The following is a 17,139-nucleotide window of genomic DNA, read 5'->3' on the forward strand; positions in this document are numbered from 1 at the left end:
TTTCTGAGACAAAACTGATTTTATGCAGTTATATTTTACAGCAGTTTCAATGTTCCCAAAATGCTACTTTTCTCTGCCAAGGTGTTCATATGATATGCCTTCCATGGCAGAAAGCATGGAGTCCAAGTGAGAGTAAACCAAAGCCTGGAGTAAGTTAATTTATAATTAGGGCCTATACTTAAGGTGGTCAGTGGTGTAGAAAGGGTATCATGGGACCTAAAGCAAGCACGTACCTCTCAGATGGTTGGCTCGTAAAAGGCAGACATACTTTGGATGGGCCCCCACTCTTCTAACCCTGTCACCTCTGCATTAGTGAAAGATATCCCTAATCCATGCCCTTTCCATTCTCAGAGTACTTCATACAGCTTTATATTGAATTTGCGAAGTTACAGTTACTTCCAAAATATGAAGTCATTTTACATGTAACCTTTTGCAAAGTACTTGACCTACATGCGCTAGGAAGGAAGTATCTGCTCTTCTTACAATATTACACGGTTCTGGTTTGTCCATTGGGCAACTTGGCGGGTGTGGGCGACATCCCCTCTGAGACCCACTGAAGGTCGATACAGTTCTGAATGCAGTTATTGCACCCACCGCTTTGTTCATGCTCATCATTAGAGATGGCTCCTCAGATTATTTTGAAACATTACTTGGGCAGATCAAGTGATACCAGATCTTCCGAAACCAACCCCAGTATTTATAAATAATGAAATGTTCTAGGTAGTGGCCAGTTTTCCTCTTGGTACTCTCACTGTTGCTGCATGTGGCTTTAAGTGGAAGAACCTCAAACGGTTTCCAGAGTTTGCAATAGGCACATGCTTGTATGGTGGCATTAGTGACCGGTACTTGTGTCTGCAAGTAAAGTGCAAACCGCTGTGCTGCTGCCCATTGACCACCACTGTGAGCACAACATATTTTTCAATCAATATCTAGACATTGCAGAGGAAACTGCTGATGAGAATCCCACTTTACATGATAGTATTAATGTTAGTACAGCTGCGATTATTACTTAATTACAAACTTCATGCATTCAGGACAGGCAGGAAAATGGAAAAAGAAGACAACATGTTTTTTTGGGGTCACCATGGTTGCTTTCTCAGTTCTACAATTTGATTGTTGGATCTGTCCAATGAATATAAGATAGAGTTCAATATTAACTTCCCAAATTGTATTGCAAACCTAGGATTTCCCATGCACTTTATAAAATGACCCATTTCCTTCAACACTTCTGAAATCTGCACTTCGTCCTGTATTTGTTAGTGAAAGAATGTTCTCAGATTAACATCACTATCAGCTACGTAGCCAATAATCGACTTAATGAATGACATGAGATTTGAGAGCAGGGTCCTTTTGTGGAAATGTGTAATATTTGACGTTAGCCTAAGCGGCAGCCATTTCAGCTGTGGTGTCCATTTTGTTTCCTTTTAATTCTCCCGTCCTCTGCTGCTTGTCTTTTTTCCTGCCTGTGCTATCTATTTTAGTTGACTTCCTCAATCAGCTAAAAGCAATGTACATGCTGAGAGTTTGTAGCTACTAGTACATCTGTTGACTGTCAATCATTTGTTGCTGCAATAAGCATTTCTGCTCTCCCCCTCTCACTTTGCTGACCATGTAGTTTTCATCTGCCCTTGTTTGTTGATAACTATTCCTAAAACTGTTCTTCCTATTTCTGTTCACGTGCTTACACTGCAGAAAAACTGTATAACAGCCCTGCGTTCTGTGACTTCAGTGTACTACCTCCTCCAGCACTTGTGTGTTGTATGGACGTGGTCCCACTCATGAGTGATTAATAACCTTGTTATTTATTCCTACTTCAGTGCTGATCTCTACTTTGTTGGTTTTTGAACCTGTTGACAAAAGGGTGACCCTGCACCAGTGTACCCCTAAAAAGGTATATTTCCACACTTTGACCTCTGAAGTGAACTGTCTGTAATCACCGCTGGGACATCAGCCCATGTTCCACCTGACCCACCATCAGGTGTCCTTGATGACACACATAATACTGCTGCATGCAAGCTTCCTCCATGTAGCGATACAACAGATTTAAGTGAAAGTGTAAAGACATTACCTTTTTCAAGGAAAAATAGTCTTAACCTGAGATATATACAGCGCCTTGATGTAGTCTGAAGACTCTGAAACGTGCGGTGTGCCTATCCTGGTGGGATAGGTTGCAGTTAGATAGTACAGTGACCTGCTTGTCCATATGGGTAAATTTGCTGACATTGCTGTGGATGAAATTGAAAGCGGAAATAAAAGACTCGATAAAAGGCTGTTTCAATCCCTCCAGTCTACTTGGTCCTTCTGAAGAGTTCTTGTTCATACCATCAACAGTTTCAGTGCTGGGACAACTGAGGTGAATTGGCAGGACAGATCCCTATTAAGGATGTGTGATCTATATTGTAGGCATCTGGATGCCTCAACACTACAATGAGTGGTTGATGCATACTAGTGAGTAAGATGCATGTGATGAGTTTTCTCTACTACTGGAGGGTTTCAGCACAGATGCTGCTAGCATTCTTAACCAAGGTGATGTCCAAGTCAGCAGAGTGTTTCTCTCTCCCTGCAGTTAAAATCTCTTGACGGGGTTCAGAACCTCCCCCGACTGCATGAACTCTATGTACAGAACAATGAGATCTCCAGTCTGTTACCCCTGTGCCCCTCACTGACACTCAACGTCTTGGACGCCTCCAACAACCACATCCAGTTCTTACCGCAGTCTCTGCAGGTGCTCCGGGGACTTCGCCGTCTGAAGCAGCTGAAGCTCAAGGTAAGACAGTGACTGACCTGGGACAATCCAGGATCCTCTTTACATCAATTGCAGCCTCACTCTTCTCCCTCAACCTTTCTTATGGTGCTGTACCCTACTCTTCAAAATCATCACAGCCTCTCAGGGTATTCTATTTTTCAAACAGGGCAACAGGGCAGTTGTCATATATTCTGGCACTCTGTTACCCTCATTTTCAGATGGTGTGGGATGGTTGTATGTCAGAATATCATTGACAAAAATATTGTCTGACAGAAATATTGTGAGCCAAATATCATTTACAAAAATACTGTCCCTTTAGGTATAGATTTGCTTTTATTATCCCCAGTGATGTGATATTTTTGTAAACTATATTTAGCATGCAATATTTTTGATGATATTTAATTCACAATATTCTAGTACCATACTATCCCCTTGCCTGGTTAGTATAAGGTCACTGAGAAGCTGTCAGCTGCCTCAGACCGCTTCAGTTTAATTTGGAAAGTACATCCACCATCCTTGAGCAATATGGTGTGTTGGAGGTGTACCCTACACAATGCATGCAGCGATGGATTCTCGCAAACAAATCTAATTCTTTAGTAAAGGTGTGGCTAAATAAAATACCCTCTTACCTGACCGATGCAAAGGGGCTAAGAAGCACCACCCACAGAGGCAAGGCAACAGTGTTGGACCATGAGGGTCTCCTCTCACCTCGTCTTCCTCTCTCCGTTCATTCTCCTTTTGCCCAACTTTGCTTTCATTGTTTTCTTCTCTGCTGCTCTTCCCGTGTAAGATCAACCTTTGTTGTAAAAATGGATTAATGTTCACAATTTCATGGCAATAGTTGGAACTTTCATGTTCACTTGGAGTAGCTATCAAATGATCAGCTTATAAATGTGTTACGTAACTTTCAGCGCCTTGAAATGATCTCCATAGTGGAAATTCAAAGGGACCAGTAACAACTGGTATCTGCGACAACTTGTTGTAAACCAAACTATATTTGTTTAACAGAAATATAAACAAAATGTACTTGCATTGGGCTGGGAATGTCAAGGTGATGGCAAACAGGCGTGTACCCCTGCCCTCAGCTCCTGACTGTATGAGAAACTGATATCTCGTCTTTTTTTGTTTACCCTGGTATCATGCTAATCTAGCTTGTACACAGAGGTGTAAACCTGTCCCTGATAATGTGAGGTCCAGAACCTGTTCTGTGACCTGGAGGGGGCACAGAGCATGCCCTCCTACTGGGTGGAGGACTATTGGCCGTGCTCTGGAGTGGTGGAACATAGTGGGTTTTTTCGAACCAGTAGTATGACCAAGTATTTTTCTCTGTGTTAACAAGAGAAAGGACTATTTATCATTCTTATGTAAAGCTTCAATGTTATGTAAACCACGTAAACGTGCGCTGGTCTCCCGTGTGCGTGTCGAGTGCATGTAAGTACAGTTAGTGTGCAGCACATGTATGGTAGTTCACTTTGTGTGTGGTATGAGCTGGAGTGCTACGACCAGTGTGATGCATTTTGGATGGCCTCTGGTATAGCATGACTCAATATGGATAGTGATGCAGCTTCCCCACGCAGCGGAAGTGTATTGACTGCATTTTGTGGCCAAAGGGTAGAGTTCCAGACACTGAAGTGACAGAGGACCGAGACAGCGCTCTCCTTAGAAATTCAAAGAGGACCTTATTAGCAAAAGATGATGATAAATTCTTCCTAAACACTGCAATTTTGTGATGTGGTGAGGCGTGGAACTACTGTTTCTGTTGTTTCAGGTGAGGAAGTTTCTTTTTTGTCCCTGATTATTGCCTCAGAAAGTCTGATGACTGATAGGTGCAGAGATCTCACACTTCATTGTACCCTTGTTTTGGATACTCCTTCTGGAATCCTGCCTCATTGTTACCTGCAGTGAGAGCTATTGCTTTGTACAAAGGGTATGTCTGATGAACAGCCAGAAAATGACATTTGAAAGAGAACCACCCACTACAAACAGTTCTGAAACTTTAGGCAGTGTATCCACATCCCCTGTCTGGAAATTTTTTATAAAAAAGTGTAGGAGAGTAGGATCTGCACTTATGGTGCCCCCATTTTTTTTTCTGATGTATACACTGGTTTCTGGCTATAGTCAGGCTGGGTCCCTGCTAATCAGGGCCCCAGTCTCTCTGTTCTCTCTAAACTACTTGGTGTGCATATTAGATGCACTAGTGATTGGATACTGTGGTACCTTATGAGCCCCTAGTATATGGTACCTTAGGTACCTAGGGCATAGGTACTTCACAGGCCTACCAGGGGCTGAAGCATGTCTTATGCCACCCCTGGGAAGCATTCTCAATCTGACACCACAGGCCTGCTACTGCAGCCTGAGTGAGGTAGTGTTAGCAGTCCTCACTGAGATATAGGTTTCTATCTCTCACCATACACACACATATAAACCTATCAGCCACCCCTATGGCAGGCCCTATCAATCCTGAGGGCAGGGTGCTTGGTTTACAATGTGAGGGGGTGCCTCTGCCTGAGCAGGACCCCTCTGCAGCTGCCAGAGTCTATTCTCTATGGCTGTTTGTGGATGCGGTTAAACCATATACTCTTAAGTGCATTAAAATACTAACTTTGGAATGACTGCATCAAAACATGTCGTGTTAGGTGTCAAACAACTTGGAATCATACCCCCACATCAGTCAATGATGTGGGAGCATGATCCCACCCTTCTAGAGGGGACGACATGTAAAACTATTGAAATCCTATAGAGCCCTGGCATCACAAAATGGATGCCACCAGCACCGACACTGGGCTGCCCTCCTGCTGCTGACTGAAACTCGCAGTGGAGGAAGCCCAACAAAAGGCATCCTGTCAAAGGGAGGTGTCACCACCTTCCAGACAGGATTTAGTGTATTGGAGCTTGGTGGGTGCACTCCTAGAGTGCTTTGAAGTCCTGCACTGGGGGAGCAGTAGGCTCCTCTGTGCATATGCCAGCTCAAACCGGTTCAGGGGCTCCCTGTCCCTGCTCTGGCGTGAAACTGAACAAAGGGAAGTGGGTGTAACCACCCCCTCCCCTGACCCTCCTAGAGGAGTGGTCATAGAGCTAGTCCCTCCCCTAGCTTCACTATAAGATAGCAAACCTTGCAATTGCAAAACAGATAACCCTGGACGACACTCTACAAAGAAGAATCCTGGCCCTTCGACGTTCCACTACCTTTGGAAGACAGAAGAATCTCCGTTGGAGTCAAGGAGTGACGCCCCTGCCTGGCAGGCACCAAAAACCTTAATCAACGGTTGCAAACTTTCCCGCTCCCGCTGGAGTCCGAAGTCCCTGCTGCCCCGGAAGTGGATTTCCTGACTTCTCGACGGCCATTGTGAGTCCCCAGCAGAGCTGTGGCGAGAGGACCCCACGAGTGACGAGGAACAGCAATACCCGGGGACCGTGCACTATTGTCGAGTGCAAACCCTTCACAACATCCTACGGACTTGTGCTTTGGACCACTTGTGGCCCAAGCCTCCAGCAGGTTTTGCAGCGAAAATCAGAGGCCTACCCCATCCCGAGTGACCGTGGGCTCCTGTGAAGCATTTCCTGAAGAGGCGTCTTCGCGATCACTTGCCTGTTGGCTAGTCAATCAATCAATCAAGCCATTTATAAAGCGCACTACTCACCCGGAGGGTCTCAAGGCGCTAGGGGGGCGGGGGGGGGGTGCCGCTACTGCTCGAACAGCCAGGTCTTGAGCTTCTTCCTGAAGGGGAGGTGGTCTTGGGTCAGGCGCAGGTCGGTCGGGAGGGAGTTCCAGGTCTTGGCGGCCAGGTAGGAGAAGGACCTTCCTCCAGTTGTCGCTCTTCGGATGCGGGGGACGGCGGCGAGGGCGTGGCTGGTTGATCGGAGATAGTGTTTGGGAGCGTAGAAGTTGAGGCGGTTGTTGAGGTAGCTCGGGCCTTGGTCGTGTAGGGCTTTGTGTGCGTGGGTGAGGAGACGGAAGGTGATTCTCTTGTTGACGGGGAGCCAGTGCAGGTCTCTCAGATGTCCGGAGATGTGGCTGCTTCGGGGGATGTCGAGGATGAGTCTGGCTGAGGCGTTCTGGACCCGCTGGAGTCTCTTCTGGAGCTTGGCGGTGGTTCCGGCGTAGCGGGCGTTGCCGTAGTCCAGTCGGCTGGTGACAAGGGCCTGGGTGACAGTCTTCCTGGTCTCGGTGGGGATCCACCGGAAGATCTTCCGTAGCATGCGCAGGATGTTGAAGCAGGACGAGGAGACGGCGTTGACTTGTCTGGTCATGGAAAGGGAGGAGTCCAGGATGAAGCCCAGGTTTCGTGCGTGGTCTGTCGGTTTGGGTGCGGTGCCCAGGGCGGGGGGCCACCAGGAGTCGTCCCAGGCGGAGGGCGAGGAGCCCAGGATGAGGACTTCCATCTTGTCTGAGTTCAGTTTCAGGCAGCTGGTCATCATCCACTCGGCTACGTCTTTCATCCCTTCGTGGAGGTTGGCTCTGGCGGCGGCGGGGTCGTTGGTCAGGGAGAGGATCAGCTGGGTGTCGTCGGCGTAGGAGATGATGTTGAGGTTGTGTTGGTGTGCGATGGCCGCGAGGGGGCTCATGTAGACGTTGAAGAGGGTGGGGCTGAGTGAGGATCCTTGGGGTACGCCGCAGATGACTTCGGTGGCCTCCGACTTGTACGGTGGTAGGCGGACTCTCTGTGTCCTTCCGTCGAGGAAGGAGATGATCCATTCCAGTGCCTTCTCCTGGATTCCGACGTTGCTGAGGCGCTGCACTAGGGTGCGGTGGCAGACAGTGTCGAATGCCGCAGAGAGGTCTAGAAGGATGAGGGCCGCTGTCTCTCCGTTGTCCATCAGGGCTCGGATGTCATCGGTGGCAGCGATGAGGGCGGTCTCGGTGCTGTGGTTGGCTCGGAAGCCAGACTGTGAGGGGTCGAGGGATCTATTCGTCTCGAGGAAGGCGGCCAGCTGCTTGTTGACGGTCTTCTCGATGACTTTGGCTGGAAACGGGAGGAGCGAGATGGGGCGGTAATTCTTGAGTTCGGTGGGGTCCGCTGTTGGTTTCTTTAGTAGAGTGCTGAGTTCGGCGTGCTTCCAGCTCTCAGGGAAGGTGGCGGTGTCGAAGGAGGTGTTGATGATGTCCCGCAGGTGGGGTGCGATGACAGCGTCGGCCTTGTTGAATACGTGGTGGGGGCAGGGGTCGGTCGGAGATCCGGAGTGGATAGAGTTCATCGTGCGGATGGTGTCTTCTGTGTTGATCGGGGTCCAGGCGCAGAGGGTGGTGGTGGGGGGCGTTGGTGCGGTCGTGGGGGGCGTTGTTTGCGGGATGAAGCTGTTGTGTATGTCAGCGATCTTGTTGTGGAAGTAGGAGGCGAGGGAGTTGCAGAGGTCTTGCGATGGGGTGATGCCGTTGTTTCCGGCGTTGGGGTTGGAGAGCTCTTTCACGATGTTGAAGAGTTCCTTGTAGTTGTGTGCGTTGTTGTCCAGCCTGTCCTTGAATGCAGTTTTCTTGGTGGCGTGGATAAGTTGATGGTGTTTCCGGGTGGCGAGCTTGAGGGTGGTCATGTTGTCCGGTGTTGGCTCGCTTCTCCAGGCTTTCTCGAGGGCTCGGCAGTTCTTCTTGGAGTTCTTGAGTTCGTCGGTGAACCATGGGGCCTTCTTGCTGCCGGGTCTGCTGGGCGGGATCCTCAGTGGGGCGAGTTCGTCTGCGCAGGTGCTGATCCACTCCGTGAGGTTGTCGGCGGCCTGGCTAGGGTTCGCTGAGTTGGCTGGAGGGTGCTGGCTCAGGGAAGCGGCGAGCTGATTGGCCGTGATCTTGTTCCAGCTTCTTCGAGCATCCTGTTGTTGGTGGTGGTGGATCGTGGTTCTTCTAAAGGTGAAGTGGACGCAGCTGTGGTCCGTCCAGTGGAGTCCAGTGGCGTGGCTGAAGGCGATGTCTTTGCTTGATGAGAAGACGGCGTCGAGTGTGTGTCCGGCGAGGTGCGTGGGGGTGGACACCAGCTGCTTGAGTCCGAGGTTGGCGAGGTTGTCAAGCAGGGTGGTGGTGTTGCGGTCATTGTTGTTCTCCAGGTGGAAGTTGAAGTCCCCCAGGAGGATGTAGTCAGCGGAGGGGAGGGCGTGCGGGCTGATGAAGTAGGTGATGTCTTCGCTGAATGGTGTGCGTGGTCCCGGGGGTCGGTAGATCAGGGTGCCTCTGAGGGTGGTCTTAGGGTCGGTGTGGATCTGGAAGTGTAGTTGTTCGGCGGTAGTCAGGGTGTCGTCGGTGTTGGTCGTGATGCGGATGGTGTTCTTGTGGATGATGGCGATGCCTCCTCCAGTCTGGTTGTTGCGATCTCTCCGGGTAATCTTGTATCCCTCTGGGATGGCGATGGCGATGTCGGGTGCTGAGGAGTCGTTCATCCAGGTTTCCGTGAGGAAGGCAACGTCTGGAGATGTGGTGTCGAGGAGGTTCCAGAGTTCGATGGTGTGTCTGTGGACGGAGCGGGTGTTGAGCAGGATGCACTTGAGGTGGTTGCTGCTGGTGTTCGGCTTGGCGGGTGCTGGTACGGGGCAGGTCCGGATGCAGGTGAACTTGCAGGCGAGGCAGCTGAAGGGTCCGTGGGTGCGTCTCGGGGTGACTTGGTAGCATCCCGGGGTTCGGCCGGTGTTGAGTGCGATGAGGGTGGCGGCGTCGTACGTCTGGCGGGTGGGCTGGGGTCCTCGGGGTCCTCGGGGGCCAGGGGTTCGGGCGCTGGGCGCGGGCCAGGCGCGGACGGGCGCAGACGGGCTTGCCTTAGGCGCGCCTTCGGCGCACCAGCGGCGCGCCCGCTGCGCGCACCAGCGGCGCGGCCGCTGCGCGCGGCCGCTGCGCGCCCGCTGCGCGCGGCCGCTGCGCGCCCGCTGCGCGGCCTCCATATGAGTGGGAGCGGGAGGGAGGAGCAGCTGGGAGGCGGGAGCGGGGCGGCCAATGGGGATCAAGGGGGCGGGGCCGCAGGGACGCAGCGGCGGGAAAGGAGCGGCGGGGGCAATGGAACTGAAGGAAGGGTGCGAGGGGGAAACCGGGCAGGGGTACAGAAGGAAAAATCAGGGCGGTGGACACAGAAGAAAACGGGGCTGGCTGAGGGGGACAAAAGTCAAGGGTTAGCTGGGGTACAAAAGACAAAGGTTTGCTGGGGTACAAAAGACAAAAGTTAGCTGGGGTGCAGAAGGCACAGCGAACACAGGCAGTCAGGAACCAGTGCAAGCGGCACTGCGGCAGCAGCGAGCGGCAGACGGCGGCCACACAGGGGGCTGCGTGGCGGTGAGGGGAGCAACCTACCTGAAGCAGGGTCAAAGGTCGCTAGTGGGTCCCCCGAAGACTTTCCAATCGACTCAAAGGGCTCCCCTGGTTGCTCCAGGCCTGCCCTCACTTATCCTTGCTGGGTGAGTCCCTCAGACCTTTCTTCAGTCTACACGAGACTTGCAGTTGCCAAGGCTTGTTGGCTCCAATCCGATTGCCGACACCGCCATCAGCCGCAGACATCGTGTGACACTCCGAATCCAGCTGCTGGTCATTGTCGAACTCTCCTGGACCTCGTGAGCGAAGAGTCAAAACACCATCGACGACCTGAAATCACCCGACATCCGTGGTCATCCATCTTCCTGGCCACCGGTCACTGGCAAGTGACTTTGAACACTGTCCCTTCAATTTTCAGGTCTTCTCCATCTTGAATCCAGGCTTGGATTCCACCGGACACTTCTTCAGTCGACGCAAGCAGCAAGTCTTCTTAGATCTCCATAGAAAACAGCGACGCGACCCGACACCAAAAGACACCTATGCACCCGGCTTCCCTGGGTGAGGTAACTCGTGCACTCCGGTGCCCTAGTGTGTGTTGGCCCTCGAAGTACTTACCTTGTAAGTGGCTTGCTTGTAGACTTCCTCCAAGTACCCTAGAACTTTAAAAATCAAACCGCGACTTGCACCATGATAATCAATAGGGAACCCGTGGCTGTGTTCACACACTGCACGCGTCTCCCGTGGGCCTGTTACTTACCTGCTAACACTGCAGCAGTGAAGCCCCAGTGATTCCCCAGGCCCTAGGCATTGTCATTTTGCAAGTTGACATTCTTATACCATTTTTTTAGTATATGGTCTGGTACGCCCCTAGGGCTCCAGACATATTTGTGCTTAATTTATTGTGAAACGTTGACATTTGAATGTGTACCTGGCTTCTAATCTCATAAAGAGATTAGTAGAGTGTGTCTAGAAATAAATACATATATATTTGATATATATACCTGTGTGGTGTCCTTTCATTTGGTAATTCAAGAGATTATAAGGTAAAACAAGCTGCTTTACATTCCTCTGGGACTTAGCCTGAAGGCTGCTCTCCACAGCTACCACTAGGATAACTGTCTTTAAAAGGTTGTCTTAAACCTATCTACCATAAGAGTCGAATTGGACAGGTGCAAGGTGGCCACCATAACTAGTGACCAGCATATGCCAGGCCAACTTCTCACATAGGTATCCCAACCATCCTACCTTGCTCCGGTTCTTCTTGACAGAGAAGGAGAGTGCCTGAGCTTGCAAGAGGAGAAACTGTCCAGGGGGAGAAGCAGCTGTGTTCCTAGCTTGTGAAACCTGCAGATGTTGCTGACTGCCCTTCTGAGCAAATTTGAGCTGACAGTTCTCATGAGTGGGCACCTTTCTTTATTTGTGGCCCCAGCAGTGGACCACATGTGCAAATCAAGCCTGCAAAGTAACTATGTGCCGTCTGGCATCCCTGCAATTCCCAATCGCCTGATGAGGCTGATGCCTGACTTCAAGCGAATCCAGTGGAGGAGCTGCCTTCGCTACAGAAGAGGAAGCCTGATCTTGTCCCAGACGCCCCACATGCAAAGATGAGCATCTGTCTAGTAGGCCTGGCATGATGCTCACCCCCACAGCCTGAATTCCAAGTGAAGACTGCCAGTGTTGTTCTGTGTCAGCAGAGTTGCTGCTCAAAGCACCAGCTAGGACAACTCTCACCATTGCTGCATGACCTCAGCAACATGAGCAGATATTACAGGGCCCAATATTCAAAAGACTGACCTAGACATTCTCACCAAGTTCTGCACCGGGTACATTGACTGTTACTTAAACAATCCCATTTTGGGTATTAACTGTTGACCTGGAATGTGAACTACTCTGTATGCTAAAAAAAAAAACTAGTAAACTGCACCTATGCCCCCAAAAGTTTTTTCATTACAAATGTTATTGAGTTTCGTGCCACAGTAATGCTCGGAAGGACCACATATACACATGTATATCATAGCATGAATCGGCATGACATCATAAATTAATGATAGAAAAAACAAAACAGTTCAACACACTGCGATACAACTTGTCTGTGTCGCTTTGATCCAGTCCCAGGCGGCGCCCGATGTACCCAAATGTCAAACCATAAAATATGTCACATATCTCGACCATATGACTGCACTTCCACATCAATAGTTATAGCAATCGACCACTGAGGTTCCAAGGAAAGGCCCCGGTAGTCTGCCCACCGCTGCCAAATTTCGTATGTTTCTGCAGGTATCCCCGTGCTCGAAGACAGACACCTCCAGTCCCAAACAGAAGTCCATCCCGCTTTGCCAAACATCTACGAGGGGCGACGTATCGGCCTTCCATAATCTAGCTATATCTCGTTTAGCAAGTGTGAGGCCCATAAATAAAAGATGGCGCTTATATCTGTGGCCCCCAATCCCATCTGTGCTATGTAGTAAAGTCTATCTGGGAGATCTAGGAAGCTCACATACCAGGACCTCAGCGAGTCACGCAATCACTCCCTTCCAGAACCTATCTAGGGCATCACAGGCTCATATAGTGTGCAGGAAAATGCCCTCTGCATTACTGCAGCGCAGGCACACTTGGGATGCTATCAGCCCCGCCCTCCAAAGCTTATACCGGGTATAGTAAGCCCTGTGCAGTTATTTAAATTGAATCAGTCGGAAGCGCGACGAGATGGCTTACCCTCTAGGAGACTCCAGGGCCTCCATCCCGACGTCATTATCAATGGGGCCGTGGTCCACCTGCCATGCTTTCCTGAGGGTCGCAAAAGTGGTGTTGCTATTTGTAATGAGAGATTGTTATATTTTGGAGATTTTGTGATCTCCCAAATACCCCATCAGAAGCTTTCACTCTAGAGTGTTAAAATCTGGGAGGGTCGTGTATTGTTGGTTATATATGGCATGAATGCGTGACAGAATTGAAGGTATTTGTAGAACTGAACAATTCCTCCTGTAATTCCTGAAATGATTTGAGAGCGGGACCGTGCATAGCATCCCCTAGAGAGGAGATCCCAATCTGGTTCGGACTGCGAAAGCCGTGGAGGTCTGCCTGTTGGGGTAGCAGCCCATTGTGCTACAGCGATGTCTCACATGTAAGGTGGCCCCACCAGCCCATCCTCGACTGCGCGAGGCCCGCCTCTGTCATAATGCCTTCTCCCCCTTGTATCAGCCCTGGTGCTCTTGGTGCCTTAGTGTTTGTGATTTGATAGTTTAACTTTAACTTTCAACTTACCATCTAGCATGCTTCTAACACTCAGACGTTCAACCTTTGCAGACTGGTGTGCTTGGATATGCCTATGCATGCACATGTATAGTTAATATTTGTATGGTCTATTAGTGCACCGGTGGAAAAAAATACAATGGAATTGATGCTATGAATTGTATCACTCAAAACGCATCTTCTTTTCCCCTGCTCTGACCTCAGGGTAACCCATTGGCTCGAGACAACCGCTACGTCTCCGCTATTGCTCAGTCCACCTCAGTGGAGATCCTGGATAACTCCCTCCTGAAGAACCCCAGCAGGTCCCTGCTGCTTTCTGTGGACAAGTCTCTGCTGCTCCCAGACCCCATGCTTGAGTTTCCAGAAGGATGTCAGATGAAGGAGCACTTGAAGGAGTCCGCAAGGGAGAGCTTCATGGAGAAGCTGCATCGGAAGCGGAAGGATGTTGAGGGCACCATACACCACCTGCACAACAGGATCCTGTAAGGCACCCTTCTATTAGTGCTGTCGTCCCTCAATTTAATGATATAGTGTCCATATTATAATTTACCTAATGATTTTATTTTTAAAGGAATGATGTTATTGTACAGCTCAAAGAGTGTACAGTTCACACCTCTGCAATATTAATGAATTCTACTATTTTCTGTATTCATTTTTCAAAAATATTTGAAAGATTTAAAAATAGTATCCAGGATGGCAGACCACACATGAGATTGTATTAGAGGGGAGATGAAAAAATTTAAAAAGGAGAAACCTTTTAGAATAGGTAAGGAGTTTGGGTAACATGATTTTTTTCTGCAATATACAAAATATAGAGCCTTCATCAGGCACATTTGAAACGCTAAAAACAGGACAGGCTTCAGTACACTGATTGTGTGCTGTTTGGTGTCTTCATGATACTACAACTTCCTCTGCCACCTTTAGCACTTAACTATATTTTCTTTATTTGTAGTACTGATGACTGCTGATAAAGTTAATCATTGGCCGATTGGCTTACATACCCAGAAGGGCATATAAAGAGGGGATGGGACAACTTCTACATAAAAAATAAAGCTTTTTTTCAGTGGAAATACATTTATGAAGGGTTACCACTTGTAATGCAATGTAGCCTGGACAGCTCCAATTGTACCGTAGGGCAACATGGCCGATGTTATGGCCTAGTTGTTTCCTGTCTTTCCTGTTTTCATGCATATGCCTCCTAAAATGCATATTTTCAGTTTCATAAAATAACATTTTCTCTTTCCTAAACCGTAATATTTGAAGAAAGAAGGGACAATAGTCATAAGACCCTTCCTCGCAGCCTTAAGATTGAGAAACAAGACATGACATTGCCAATAATCAGACCTCATATGACAGCCAGCCTACAACCACCCGCGGAGCACCTGCACACGAATCTCTGCTCCAGACTACTGAGCAAGAGATCCCGGCCACAACCGAAGGCAGCCAGCACCACTGAGAAGGGCCCTGAGGGCAGCCTTCAGTACACTCAACGTCCAGGGCCGGCTTTAGCACTGGTGCCCCCAATGACCACCTGCATAACGGATTCCCTCACTACCACCACCCCTTAACAGTCTCCATAACCACTCTCACTCAGATGCATTTAATTAGTTTTATAGTGTCACTCATAAAAGGGAAGGGTGTCAGAGCACTTTACATTGCACACACATTACTCAATCATGTGTGTGTAAATCAATGAATAGGAAACGTTACAAAAGAGAGAGTGGTAGGATTTATATGTCATCCATACTGGTAGGCAGTATATTTTAGCGGGTCTTAGTCTGGGGAAGCACAAACTCAGAATTTAAAATGTAAGACCAGGGTTGGGGATTATCTTTAATAATTGAAATTGATTTCTACCCAAATCAGCACTTTGTACAACATTAGGATATTGAAAGTCTGGGGGGAAAAATCAATACGCTCTAATCTATACTTGAAGTCTGCATTTCAGTTAATAGCTCACAGTTTTAGTTTTTTTAGCATTTTAACTTATAAACTGCAGGTAACAAAAGGAAGTCTCTGATGAAAGCAGTAACCCCCTGATCGATTTGTTATATTCACTTCGTGATTTGCATGGTACACATTCTCTGCAGCAGGCATATTAACCCTCTGCACTACCTTAAGATGGACCAAAACATCCCCCAGTGAAAACTTCCACTAGACAAAACTTCATTCTCTCTCCAGGAAGAGCATCAATCACCGGAGTAGGCTTGACATTTTTATTGTTGGCTGAAAATTGCTGGAGGTCGGGAACGCTGCAGCGGGTGCTTTTAAAAACAATATAAACTAGCAAACAGGCGCCCCATGCAAAGTAAGCACCCGGTGCAGTGGCACCGGTCGCACCGCCCTAGAGCCGGCCCTGTCAACGTCTGGTAAATGCGGAGGCTCCAGGGAAGAGGAGAGGAATTGGAGTCATTGACCCACTCACTATCTGATGTTTAGGGGAACTTTCTTTCCGTAGTGGGGAAAAAAAAAGAAAATAGCGGGGGAGTGGATGTAAACTTCTTTTATGGCTCCTTCTGTGGTGCAGGGGGAGGACTTAGTAGGTGAGGGCCTGTATTTAACAAGCATTCGCAAAGCCAATAGGTCTCGCCTTTTTGATGGAGCAAACTCATGTACTCTCATGGTGTGCTGAAAGAAAATGAAAAAAGAAGTTACCTAAATGTGAATAGTGGAAGGATGTGAGTCATTCAATCAAAAGGATGGTAAAGAAGCTTCAGTTACAAAAGGGACAAACACAAGAAGAGGATGGAAAGCCAGTGAATAAGAAGCAAGCAAATGAGAGTAACAAGAATGCCAACCAATGATAAGAATGGTTGTGTGACCTAAAAAGAAAAGGTTAAAGATGCCTGTTGGAAGGTGGATCACCTCATGGTTTATGGAAGGGGACAAGAAAGTGGCCCCATGAGATAATGTCCTTCTTACCAGTATTGAATCTTCTATCTCTGGTTCTCATTGCAAACAAGCATCGGCAAAACTGAGAGGTCTGGAGTTGTACGCAAGCCCTTTGGCTCTGTCAATGCTTGTTTTTCATGGTTTTTGCAAAACTTAATTGTTAGGGAAGCTGCCCCCCCAAACTCTGAATCAATCTGGAAAACAAAATTTGGTAAAAACAAAAATGTTTATGATCTCAAATAGCAGGAAACTACTGTGAGGATGTGCTCCTTGTGAACGGACAGAATGCTGTCAGTCTCAGTGAAGTTAGCCTATGGCTGAGTTGGGCTGACCCATTGCTTCACACTATATGGTGTAGTAGGTGGAAGAAAGTATCAGACTAATGGATGAAGATGGCTGGCTGAAGGACACCATAACTAAGCATATTATTCATATAATATTAGTAAAATAAAAAGGTCTTGGCTAACACCAGCATAGGTGCTGGAAGTAGGTGTGGGGCGGGTGCTGTGGCACCCCAAAATAACCATACTGGAGTTCCGAAGGTGAATTAGTGTTAAAGATTACTTTAATTTTGTTTTAATCTTGTCAAATTTGCTGTATGTTCAAAGACAGAGGTCAAAGACCTGACTAATATTCTGACTAATTGCTGCTTATACTTTTAATATGTAGATTGGTGTTTACTTTTCTTTTTCTGGCTGCAAAGTGACGGAATTTTGTAAAGTCACCTATACCACAATCTTTCTAGTGTGAAAGGAAAGGCTGTAGGATGCTGCTTTTTCTAACATACAACATTTAAATATCTTTAAATGTTCTGGACAAATATTTCAAAATAAATAAGCTGTTAGCAGAGTACAAATGAAGAGCTTTTTTGTAGTTCTGAGGTGTGATGAAGCAAAGATTTTAATAGGATCAAGACAATTTACCTGGTGATGGGCAAATGACAAATATTCGCTGAAGCCACATTTCCACATCATTATTTGTGAGCTAAATTGTTTTATCAGTAACACTGTATGTCTCTGGAAATTTAGTG

The 17,139-nt window shown here is 48.1% G+C and overlaps 1 protein-coding gene across 1 annotated transcript in view; it reads left to right on the plus strand.

Moving 5' to 3' along the window:
* LOC146855701 (uncharacterized) overlaps positions 1–17,139 on the plus strand; it is a 294,948-nt gene that overhangs the window by 33,849 nt on the left and 243,960 nt on the right. The window contains exons 6-7 of the mRNA XM_085650637.1: positions 2,567–2,767; positions 13,422–13,699. Of these exons, the coding sequence (XP_085506763.1) occupies positions 2,567–2,767; positions 13,422–13,699 (479 nt within the window). The remainder of the gene's footprint in view (positions 1–2,566; positions 2,768–13,421; positions 13,700–17,139) is intronic.

This window comes from Triturus cristatus, chromosome 4_1, assembly GCF_964204655.1.
Source record: "Triturus cristatus chromosome 4_1, aTriCri1.1, whole genome shotgun sequence".
NCBI classification, from domain to species: domain Eukaryota; kingdom Metazoa; phylum Chordata; class Amphibia; order Caudata; family Salamandridae; genus Triturus; species Triturus cristatus.